The 12,252-nt window shown below is 54.2% G+C and overlaps 2 protein-coding genes across 2 annotated transcripts; both read left to right on the top strand.

Moving 5' to 3' along the window:
* Window positions 1-6,690: 6,690 nt before the first annotated feature.
* VEL1 (velum formation- protein) lies at window positions 6,691-8,508 on the top strand (the record flags this gene model as incomplete). The annotated part of the gene is made up of 1 exon (XM_049367607.1): window positions 6,691-8,508. The coding sequence occupies one exon, from the start codon at window positions 6,691-6,693 to the stop codon at window positions 8,506-8,508; it is 1,818 nt and encodes a 605-aa protein (XP_049220577.1).
* Window positions 8,509-9,635: 1,127 nt separating this feature from the next.
* On the top strand, window positions 9,636-11,273 carry J4E78_006996 (uncharacterized protein; the record flags this gene model as incomplete). Its single annotated transcript, XM_049367606.1, has 6 exons — window positions 9,636-9,684; window positions 9,738-9,793; window positions 9,847-10,203; window positions 10,251-10,431; window positions 10,484-11,052; window positions 11,106-11,273. The coding sequence occupies 6 exons, from the start codon at window positions 9,636-9,638 to the stop codon at window positions 11,271-11,273; spliced, it is 1,380 nt and encodes a 459-aa protein (XP_049220576.1).
* Window positions 11,274-12,252: the final 979 nt, after the last annotated feature.

Here is a 12,252-nt window from a genome sequence, read left to right as displayed (position 1 = left end):
CAATCTAGGATTACGTTCCAACCTCCTATTCCATGCCACAATCGTTTGAATGCCAAGCTCTTGTGTTGACGATACTTCTCTTTTCGAGAGGACCTGATTGGATGGGTGCATATGGATTTCGGAAGTTGTGAGTCGCTCGTTCGCTTCGCGTCACCGCAGTACCATGGGACGAGATGGAAGAACCAGAGTATGCATCGCACTCTGAGTCAGAAGAGGGCGTTTGAATGCCATCGGGCACCATGAACACACTTCTCCATGCACTACTTTAAACCACGCCTCCTCAGAAACAGAGCATACCACGCAAGACCTGCAAGCCTTACAACGAACCATGTCTTGCTTTCTGCATATAACACACGTCTGATTGTCTCGTACATCGACAAAGAAGGCGCCAAAACTCCACGAGACAAGAACAAAGCACAGCAAGTCCTTGTCTGGCAAACAGAGATGTCTCACAAGAAGGGAGACATCACCATGCTACTACGAAATAGATGCTCACTCACATCTTCATCGAGATAAATGCAGCGAGACACCAGGAAACCAGACGGTATCACTCGACATATATCTAATCACTCCTCTTAATAGCAGTGAAAGTCAGGTCTGCCGTATTACCACTACTTTAAATACCTGCAAAAACCATTGTCAAGATGGCGTTCTCCTGCCTCACCCACATCTTCACCACCACAGCTTCCACACCAAATTCCACCCACACAGGCGTCATTCACCGGGCCCCTCTCCCGCAGGACCGACCCTCCACCTTCTCCCAGACATCCGACATGGCCAGCACAGCATTCGCCCCCTCGCTCGTCGCTGGCACTGCATACCACGATAACGTAGCCTCTTCCAATCGACCTCGCGCTAAGACCACAGAGATAGAAGAAGAAATAAGAAACAGTTGGGTGCCAGAGTCAGAGTCGAGAGATGGACATGGATGGCATGTTGGGTATGAGCAGGTTACGCAAATAGTCGTTCGGAGGAAGGGGAGGGGCGCGTTTATGTTTGAGGGAGCGATGATGGGGGAGTGGAAGGTTGAGATTAAGGAAGGGGGTGGAGATGAGATTGAGGAGGGGAGAAGCGGCGCGGGAAGGCTGGAAGACGGGTTTGAGTATCGGGGATGGGTGGAAGAGGAGATGGCGACAGTGAGTACAAAAGACGTGGAGGGGGGTGTGGTGGAAAGCGAAATCGTACATCAAGATGAGGAGGAGGTTGAGATTGAGAGTAGGAATGCGATGGAGGGAAATAGGAATAGTGTGGGGCGAGCTCTATTTTGGAATAAGTTCTAACCAACGATGTCTACATATCAGCCACGTCAAATACTATGACTGTGCACTTCCTTTCAGTCTAAGCCTTCTTTCCAACGGCGACGGCACATGATATATATCTTCCTCAAATCTCCACTTTCGCATCTACACCATCGTGGTGTTGTCCGACTCGCCGAAGATCCGTCCCACATCAAGCATTAAGCAAGGGGTCTTGGCAAACCAACGAAGGACACCTCTGGCCCACGCCGCACGCCAAAACGAGATCGATCGGTCATATGGTGTCTTGAATAGGTCCTTCGAAGTGACTATGACCACTAGTTGCGGGAGCAGGCGCCGTTGCCGCTATCCAACCGATGCGTTCGAGGACCATCTGTGCCGCATCGCTTCGACTATATGGACTTGAGGATGACGGTTAGATAGCAATCTAGATCCTATCGCGATCCGCTTTCGATGTGCGATTCTGTGGTATACGAGAGGGAATAGAGATACTGGCGAATGAAGGCCGATGCACGAGGTGATGGGCTTTGTTGGTTGCGTCTGAAGGACGAGAATGCTAGACGCAAAGTTGTGGAGTTAAGGACGCGCATGCAGAATCGATACTTTTGGAGGTACTATCGTGCAGTCATTAAGTGGAGTAAGTGGGTCGTCGAGCAAGATGTTGGTTTACTCAGAAGCCGCCGAAAGATGTGTATAAGAAAGCCAGTGATTCCCTCCTATTTCTCTCCTCACCCATTCCTTGAAAGCGATAGTCGAATACTGTCTACTTCGCTTACGCCGCAGTCCCTTTCACTCAAATAAGCAGCTTCCTCAATATGCAGTTCCTCAGCCTTACTCTCACTCTCCTCTCTCTTACTGCTATCAGTGCAGTTGCTGCACCGGCACCAGAACCGGCACCAATACCACAGGTACCAATACCACCACGTCCGGATAACTGCGTAGGCCGCTATTGTGGACTCTTCCCTCAGCCATGGTCTGGTGCGCGCAAGAACACAACCTGGCCCTGCACCCCAGACAATTCGGCTATTATTTGGTGCACGGGAGGTTGTGAGAACGGCGTTTGTCTATGATTCGCTCTTTTCGGTCATGGTGGACGACGGTCAGTACAGTGACCATTGCTCGGTCGATCGCTCCTGATGCTGACTCACTGTACAGCTGTAAAGAGCCGGGAGAAGGATGGTACCATGTCCTCTGAGTGCGGCGAGATGACCGGGATTCGTGGGAGAAAGGGTTGGGTTTAATAGTGTGTGATCTGAAGAGAACAGAAGATGTGTTCAGCAGCTTGAAGAGTCCATACGGAAATATAGCTCACAAGCACGATCACGTTGTTCTTAATGTATTCGAGTCGTGAACGAGTGAGACACATGGAATGAGGATGGTGATTAATGACTCGTACGTTGAGAGGAAAGATCATGTTTCGACGATTAAGCAGGGACAAACCATTAGCATGGCAGAATCTGATGAGACGGCCGACTTTGGCAGTGCGAATTGACTCGCTGGGTCTTAACAGAAGGACAATGGACGAGATATCGCAACTACAAAGTGCATGACGGAGTTGAAACGACCCGACACAGCATGAAGCGCAGACTGACACGGGCAGACAAACTGACGCGTAAGGTGACGTGTACTTGCCATTCTTGAGGCCGAACGGAAATTCGACGAACAATACCATCGCTATTATCAGTGATGCATAGTTGTCCTTGGAATGAAGGCTGTGTGAGATCTAGACAGGTTACCTCATGGGTACCAGGTCAGCTGGTAGACGTCACGGTGTCTGCAGAACAATAGCTTATGTGTTGGAATGTTCCGAGTCGCCAATGGAAAGAGATAGCAGTCGATACGACAGACAGCCAACGTCTTGAAATCGTGTTAGCGCCCTGCACTCTCCGTGATGCTGATTGACCAGCGCATACCCAGTACCAACAGCATGATCTGCATCCGCACTTCTATTTCAAGCCTCGTATATGTGCAGTTGTCGAATGCCGCTGGACGTAACGTCTGCAGCCGCCGAATCTCCCGTGTTAAGTAAGGGGGTGAGCGCACCAATGGTCCCTCTCACATTCTTTCACCGATCAGATCATATCTTCTAGAAAGACAGGGGCTTCCAGAAGGCCACCCTTGAGGAATGCACAAGTCGGACTGTTCCAAGCCTTTCGGTGCTTGATGTACGCTCCGATCTTGCCGGATTGTGGCCACAGGAGCGCGCAGCATGCCAGCGCATCGTATGTAGTAGACCCTGTGAAATTTAAGGCATGTTGGTATGTACAGAAAGGTATGTGCTTGCTGCTATCAGACCATATGGACGCGGGGTGGTCGTCATGTGTAGCATCTTGACTGCATGGTGGCTGTCCCTGGGCCCGACCATTGGAACGATCGGTATCTGAGGGTAAGGCTGCGCCTGCTGTAGACTGACCAAGATGGCCCAGGGTCAAGACGTGGCTTTTCCCAGTGTGACGTTCGTGTTCAAGAGGCACCCAGTACACTGAGCCGCAGGAGCTGAATGCGACTGTTTGGGTCTTGCGGCGTCTATTGAACACGCTAGGTCAACGTGGCTCTGTAGTGCCTCCAGGGGCGCTGAGTGTAGCGAAAGATGGCCTGATATCGAGACAGCATAGGCAGAGGAAGTCTGGTCGGTGGAGCGCAGACGTCATTTGTAGGCATGCACCTAGCCTGAAGGTTTAGCACGGGCTCATGCAAGGACTTCGGGTGTACTCTGCTGTCACGCTTTGCGCGATAGTCGTTGCAAAGCGTAATTTGAGGCATGCAAGTCCGTGCGATATTACCGCGTGATGGAGATAGCACGGGTGTGGGTTCAGGTTGTTTGGCGAGGCTGCAATTGAATAGAGTGAAACGAGTGTGGGATCCAGGCCTTAGGCAATAACCAAGCGCATATCGCAGTGGGTGCAGTGATTTCAGGTTTGCTGAAGAACCTTTGCAGGAGACAACGCGAAATGCTGCAAACCATATACGACTGGTGCCATGATGCGTCTTCTCGTGTAAGCTAGGGCGGGAGACTGCATTGGTTGATGGTCTTCAGTCACGACGCTGTGCAACTCTCTGCGCAGCCATTGCCGAGGGTAAGGTACGGAAAGACGACGCCAGACGCGAAGACTGGCAGACGGCGTCATAAAACGACCAAACCATCCAACGTTACCGACCAAGGTTTCAGCGACAGGGTCCATCAGGGTCGAATGCGAAAGCGCGGAAGACGACGCTGTGTTCGGCCAGGGTGAAGCGATTGGTAACTTCCGGGGGATTTGTCGGAGCCTAAGTGCGACAGCAGTCAACCAACAGAGCGTTTGACATGTGCGCGTGGTGGGTTCGCCGGCGGCAGTCCCAATCAATGAAGGGTGAAACCTCCGCTTTCCGCAAACTCTAATGGCATTTACTTTTGCAAGTCGCTCCGGGCTGCGGATAGAACGGGCGTCCTCATGCACGATTCGGCGGTACATGATCACCACGAGATGCACTCGGCATCGACAAGCAAGGGCGGCGTCTGACTGCGATTAGATGTCCAAGACGTCGAAACAGCGCGCAGGATGTTGTTGGCAGCAGGAAGCGGATCTGATCGCCCCCGGCCCTGAGGAGGGCTGCAACGGGAGAGTGCGCATCCCGGCCGTTGAGGAAGACAGGAATACTGGGGCTGCATGCTTCCGATAATGGAGGGGGCGAATCAAGGTGGCTGGAACGACGGGTAAAGGATCCCACTTGGCGCAATCCAGCAGAAGGGCAGCAGGGGCATGTCAGCCACGGTGATCCTTTGCGAGTGGGCCGTTTGCTGCCCACTGCTGGCTGCTGGAATCCGCCTCGCTGGCCATTGGTTTCCAGCGTCCCAGCCGGCAGTCAGTCAGCAGCGTCGCATAAAAAGCACCGTTGGAGAACCGTTCATGGGGGCGGTCAGCACTCTGGCAAAAGGACGAGATGGGGCTGGAAAGAGTAGCGAGGAGACGGCATGGATAGTGACGAGCATCAGACCATCTGGCTGTTGTGCGCGCCAGCCATTGTCGCACGGCACAGTGTGCTTGGCCCAGGCGGTATCTCCCGGGCACCCTGGCACCATGCATCCCCAGGCGGGCCTACTACAGAAACCGGCTCTCTACCCAGACGTGGCGCCCAGCTGAGATGGGCAGCAGTGCAATTTAGTGACATCTGGATGTGGGAGAGGCGAATGCGAAGGTGACTAGTATGGAATACACTGTGCTCGTAGGAGGGAGTACTCCTGCGTGTAGTATGGCATGTGCGTGCCTTGTAGCGTAGGCATGGCGCCAGACCCAAGGCGATGTGATGGGACGACACCATGGTTGCCCATCGAGAGCCGGGAGCTGGAACCGTGTGATCGGTGGGCTCTGGCCTGGCTGGCTAGTTTAACTTTGGCAAGACGCGGGCCAATATGTTTCGGTTCCCGCTTGGTGCTCGCTTCGGGGTGCACGAGTCAGTGCCGGTGGTTGTGCCCAGGTGGTGGATGGCGGGCGTGCAGAGAGGAAGGTGTGGAGAGCAACGCGCTCCTTACCATGGTTCTCGCCAGCTTCTCGCGATGCAAGACGATGCACGACGATGCAAGACGACTGCGCCTTGCCGTGGTGGTACTAGGACTGCAGCTTCTGCGCGCGAGGCGTCCGCGGAGCATTCATGGATTGCAGGCGGGTGAGGCTTCAAACCAATAGCCACAGCACACTAAGCTGCCTTTGTCCGGCTAAAGTGTCAGTGCAGATGAGCCTGACCCAGCGGGCCTCTCAGCCGTCCCCTCTCATAGCCGCGTGCCCTCAGCTCTCCCCATTCTTCACATATCCATCGCCGACTCTTGCACCCTCACTGCAATTGCGGCTCCCGACGACCGGTGCTGTTCTCGCTCTGCCATCTGTCCCGGAGGTTCCTTTTGAGCACACTTGACTTGGCATCATCTTAGCCAGCCTCGCCGTCGCGTCTCCCAAGCTTTCTGCTATCTGCTTTCTGGCCCCCAGCACCCGGCCCTCAGCACCACCCAGCCATCGACCGCAGCACCGCGAAGACATCCATCTCTGCGCATCCCCCACTGCACTGCTCCTCTGCTCGAATTGTTGCTTTGCGCATCATTTTTGGTTGATTTTCCACGTCTCCATCGGTAAGTTTTCCCAGCGAGTCCCGCCCGCGCCTTTGGGATGCCGACAGTTCGGGCACGCGTCAGCCAGCGATGCGGCGTTGGCCCTGCGGCGCCCACGAGTCTGTCGGAATGGCATTGTCAAACACATGTGCTGACCACTCCAGACTGTCTGCTACCGTGGTTCACTCCAGCGTAGCTGTTGTTCTAGCTCGTTCAAAGTACCCATTGTGTGGTCGCTGATGTAAGTGTTCCCTTTGGGTGGGTGCCGCGAGGCAGTCCCTGGCGTCGACTCACCCCGACTCCACGACGACTCCGCATGCTGACTCGCTGCAGACCAGACACATCGCACTCATGATGTCCAACATTGCTGTCAGCCACGAAAACAAGAGCCAATTCATCCGCACCACCAAGGATGGCCGCACCATTCGCTACAATCTGCAGGTAATCCAGCAGCCCGAACGCGCGCGTGCATGTGGTAGCGGCGCAAAGTCGAGTGCCGATCGCCGCCCCGTGGACCCTCCCCCGATTGTCGAGCTTCGCATCTACGAGAACGACCAGGACATCACCTTCGCTTACAATGCGAGTTTCTTCCTCCATGCCAGTCTCGAGAATGCGCGCGCCATCGCACATGGACGCACCCAGTCCTCGGCAGGCCCCAGCTTTCCTGTCCTGACCGGCACCCCCGTTGCGGGCATGGCCTACCTCGAGCGCCCTACGCCCGCCGGCTACTTCATCTTTCCCGATCTTTCAGTCCGTCACGAGGGCAAGTACCGCCTGAGTTTCGCTCTGTTCGAGAACTTGGCCGAGGTCAAGGACCTGGACCCTGGTGACCCAGAAGTCATCTTCGACGGCAACCACTTTGTCTCCCACCGTGCTGAGGTTAGATCATCGCCATTCACCGTCTTCTCTGCGAAGAAGTTCCCTGGTCTGTCCGAGAGCACAGCCCTAAGTCGCCAGGTTGCCGAGCAGGGCTGCCGTGTTCGCATCCGTCGCGATGTGAGGATGAGGCGCCGCGAGAACAAGTCGTCCAAGGAATGGGACGAGTATGATGAGGAAGGTGGTGGCTACGACCGCGCGAGAGGAACAGCGACCCCTGAAAACTATGGCCAGGCACCAAACGCCCCTCTCGATGACCGTCCGCGGTCCGTCTCCAACGCCAGCAATCCGTCGCTGGCACCACCCCGCCGTCCGAGCATGGAGGAGATGGCACATGGCTATCCTGCCAGCAATGGCTATCAGCAGCAGATGCCACCGCCGCAGAACCCCACGTACACGCAAATGCCTTCGTATGCATCGAGCCAGCAACACCAATACTCGCAGCAGTACTCCGCTCCCCAAACGCCTTCCATGATGCAACCTCCCCAGCATTCTACTGCATACTCGCAACACCCGCAACATTCTCAGCACGCTCAACACGCCCAACACAGCAGCTACTCGAGCCAGCAGCAACCTCAGCCCACAATGCCCGCAAGCCAGCAATACAACTACTCAAACTACCAGCAGCCGGCGCACTACGACCAGGTTCCTCCTTCTCGTCAGGAACACGTTCCCGCCGAGTACGCTCAGCCAGTCGACTACCGACGCTCGTCTGTGACCCAATCGTCGCCTCAGCAATACTCCGCGCCCAGCCATGCAGTGCAATCCTACAGCTCCATGGATCAATACAGTCGACCACAGCAAATGAGCCAGCCTCTGCAACCCCTGCAGCCCCTACACACCTCACCACAGGCTTATGCTTCGTCTACACCTAGTGCTGTGCACACTCCCAGCCACCAGCCGCTGCCATCTTTGAGGCCCATCGTCGCCGAAAAGCTGGAGCCCGTCTCGCCTTCTTACCAGTCACCGCCCGGTACCCTTTCAGCTACCATGTCGGTCAACTCTGACGGGTCCAGCCAGAACTATGCGCTGCCCAAGTTCAACGCCCAGGCACAGGGTCTTCCGCCCATGTCGGCTGGATCAAGCAACAAACGTTCCTTCTCCAGCACATTCGACTCCCGCCACTTGAACGAACGCATGGTGTCTGGCAGCAGGCCACAACCCTCTGGTGCTGGGTACAGCTACGATCCTGCCGACTCTCCGGATATGGAGGAGCCAATGGACCGAGCGGCCATGAGCTACCGGCGTGCGGACGGGACACAACGGCAACGTCATGTACCCGCAGTCGGCCATTGAGTTGTTCTCTGCTGACGGTCGCGTAGCTCTGATAAGACCGGCCCCCAGCATGTACGTTGCATAAGGATCTGTTGTAGGAGTACGGCGTTATGTGTGCTGTTACGGATCTAATGTGCCCTGATCATCTATACCCCCGAGTACGACGAACGTGCGATCTCGCCACGGCAGTCTCTCCTATCTCGTCTCCAAGCCCTGTCTTTCTATGCTTTATTACATATACGTCAGCTATTAAGCTGCACACTACCATTTCTTTTCACTGTTACACAAAACATACTACCCACATACCCCACATCAAGGCAAAACGCCCTCTGTTTCCTTTCAATCTATTATTCCTACCTTGTACTTTGTCTGAATGTGCTCTACAGAACACGCGGCTCAGCAAATTGAGAACTCTGGCATTTCCTTCTATTAGTTAACGGAACTGTGGCTTTATCCTTAACGGCTTCATGTCGCCGTCCGGAAAATCGGATGAGATAGTATACGCATGAGCATGCAACAAGGGAGGCTGCTTGTGATTTGCATAGATTCCGTAAGCTCAATCATGGCACACAGTGCGCTATTGAACTTTAGTTTTGGTCCCTTTGCGTGAGCAATACATGCAGGTGGTGCGCTCTAAGTCCATGCCACGGAACGGATACATCTCGCGTTATCTAGTCCGCCTCAAGAGTACCCCTCCATCTACCCCGCGTCCCAATACAGATCAACACAATCACGCAATTTGCCAGCGTCCTACCAGAACACGCGCCATGCATCCGACGAGTACAATGTGACTGTCTTTTACACATAATAGGAAACGTAGAGCTTGAAGCTTTTCGCATTATGCCGCAAAGAAGACCGGCTTACCTAAAGCTAACCCGTGATGGTATGGTACGAGCGTGACAGGCTTCAAGCACACTTCCCGCCGTGGGAAGCTACGAAGGAGTGCCCGCGGGCTCTGGTTACAAGTGTGATCCACACCCGCGTGGGCAAAAATGACGTGACGGACGCGACTTTTGGCACAATTGATCCTCTGGCTCTCCCCTCTTTTCGCCTTCCTCTCCTCCATCTCCAAACGTTCTCGTGAACATTTAGCACTCTAACACCAATTCATATCGCCATTGTGTATAGTTGTTGGATTGAAAAGCAACATGGCTGAGGAACTATCCAAGAACTTCGAGACGCTGCAATTGCACGCCGGTGAGCGCTTTTCGGCTTCTCTTCAGGTGTATGTACTAATACAACATCTCCAGGCCATGAGCCAGACTCAGTGACGAACTCCCGTGCCGTACCAATCTACGCGACCAGTGTGAGTTGTGGAACGAAGTGCGCCTCCAATGGCACTCATGCTGATACAAATAGTCTTACACGTTCAATGACAGCGCTCATGGCGCAAGGCTCTTCGGACTAAAGGAATTCGGCAACATCTACAGCCGCATAATGAACCCCACCGTCGATGTCCTCGAGAAACGTATCGCCGCACTAGAAGGCGGTGTTGCAGCACTAGGAGTAGCGTCTGGTCAGTCCGCCCAATTCATCGCCATAGCTGCTCTGGCGCACGCCGGAGACAACATCATTGCAACCTCGAACTTGTACGGAGGCACATACAACCAGCTCAAGGTCTTCTTCCCGCGCCTAGGAGTGCAGACCAAGTTCGTCAACGGTGATAAGCCGGATGACTTCAAGGCTGCGATCGACGAGAAGACCAAGGCGATATATGTGAGTTTTTGCCAATGATTGCTCACAAGCTGGCTAATATCCCAAAGCTTGAGAGTATCGGAAACCCGAGGTACAACGTTCCCGACTTTGAGAAGATCGTAGCGATTGCGCATGAGGCTGGTATTCCAGTTATTGTTGACAACACGTTTGGTGCTGGGGGATACTTCTGCAGGCCTATCGACTTTGGCGCTGATATTGTCGTGCACTCTGCGACAAAGTGGATCGGAGGTAACGCTCACTTTGTCCTTGAAAATAAGGCATATATTGACCGAGACGACAGGCCACGGAACCACGATTGGTGGTATCGTCGTCGACAGCGGAAAGTTCGACTGGGGCAAGCACGGCAAGCGCTTCCCGCAGATGGTCGAGCCATCAGACGGCTACCACGGGCTAAAGTTCTGGGAGACTTTTGGAGCCATTACATTCATCATGCGAGCGCGCGTTGAGATCCTGCGAGACCTAGGCGCAGCGCTGAACCCCTTTGCCGCCCAACAGCTCATCCTTGGTGTCGAAACTCTTTCTCTACGATGCGAGCGACACGCATATAATGCACTTAAATTGGCGAAGTGGCTTGAGAGCAACAAGAACGTGAGCTGGGTATCGTATCCAGGTCTCGAGAGCCATCAATCACATGAGCTAGCGAAGAAGTACCTGCCGCGTGGGTTCGGAGGTGTGTTATCATTTGGCGTAACAGGAGGTGGTGCAGCAGGCAGCCAGGTCGTAGACAACTTCAAGCTCATCTCCAACGTAGCGAACGTTGGCGACTCCAAGACGCTGGCTATCCATCCTTGGACGACGACGCACGAGCAGCTGAGTGACGAGGAGAAGATCAACTCAGGTGTTACTGAGGTAAGCGAACATTGCTTAACCAGCCAAAGTGATTACATGCTGACAGGTTACAGGATCTCATTCGCATTTCGGTTGGCACAGAACACATCGACGACATCATTGCCGACTTTGAGCAGTCTTTCAAAAAGTCGGCAACGGCGCCAGCTGAGAAGGGTCAACCTGAGAATGCAACAAAAACAGGTGGCGGTGAGCCCTCTGCGTCCCTGTCGGGAGCTACATAGGAACGTGGTACTGAGGTTGTTGCTCTAGAAACGCGAATAGCGATACCGAGATTGTAATGAGATGAATACCTAATGGTAGCCCCAGCATGTCGTAGCTGATAGTCTGGACGCTCGATACTTACACTACTTTTATCTCTTGCGCAGCGTGAACTCACTCCGTGGTGTCCTCGTACGAAGTCGTTACATGTCTCTTCTAACCCCTGGCCGCGCACACGCAGCATCTCAAGCCGAGGCATCTTCCCTACCGGTGGGCTCTAGTACCGAGATCCGCTGACCAATCAGCATGGAGCCGTCTACGTGGTCGCGAAGCAAGGATGGTTACCCCAGGATCTGATCTCGACAACATGTGAAAGCCAGATATCTAGCACATGACGCATCTGCGCATGCAAATGCTCTCGTCATCCCATATGCGCCAGCACTCTCGCTCAGCGGTACACCCAAGGCAGGGCGGCGCCTCATCTCGTTCCCCCGCAAACACATGCCAAAAGGTGCCTGCTCCGGATTCTGGAGAAGAGCGGGATGCCCAGACATCGGGGTTTCAGCTGCATCCAGCGCACCTGACCGGTAGCTTTCGGTGCAGGAACTTGGCTCCAGTTTTCATCTTGGTCGCAATTGGACGGGCGCGCGACATGACGACTTTGCCGAGGCACGTTTTGCGCCGCCATGGGAAATTGTGGAGTTTCTGGCTTAGTCCCGTATGATTACGACCCTTGCCTTTAGGGTTCGTTGCGCCTGATTCCCATCTTCCACTGCTGAGTTTGAGCGCGTTGCACTTTCTCAAGACGTGTTGCATCTTCTCTTTACTGTTCGCTATAGCTGAGGAGAAAGCGGGATTCCTGGCGTAAAGCTATAGGTATGTGAGGTCATCTGCCATGTCGCAGCTGGAAGCTAGAAGCTTGGGGCTGTCCCGGACACGCCGACCTCGCCCATGCGCGGCGTGTTTACCAAGAGCTCTGCTGACGTTTAACATTGAGTAGAC

This window comes from Alternaria triticimaculans (assembly GCF_023758025.1).
Source record: "Alternaria triticimaculans strain BMP 0046 chromosome Unknown scaffold_10, whole genome shotgun sequence".
Lineage (NCBI taxonomy): Eukaryota > Fungi > Ascomycota > Dothideomycetes > Pleosporales > Pleosporaceae > Alternaria > Alternaria triticimaculans.
The sequence above is the reverse complement of the archived record's forward strand: the minus strand, read 5'-3'. Positions and strand labels throughout refer to the sequence as shown.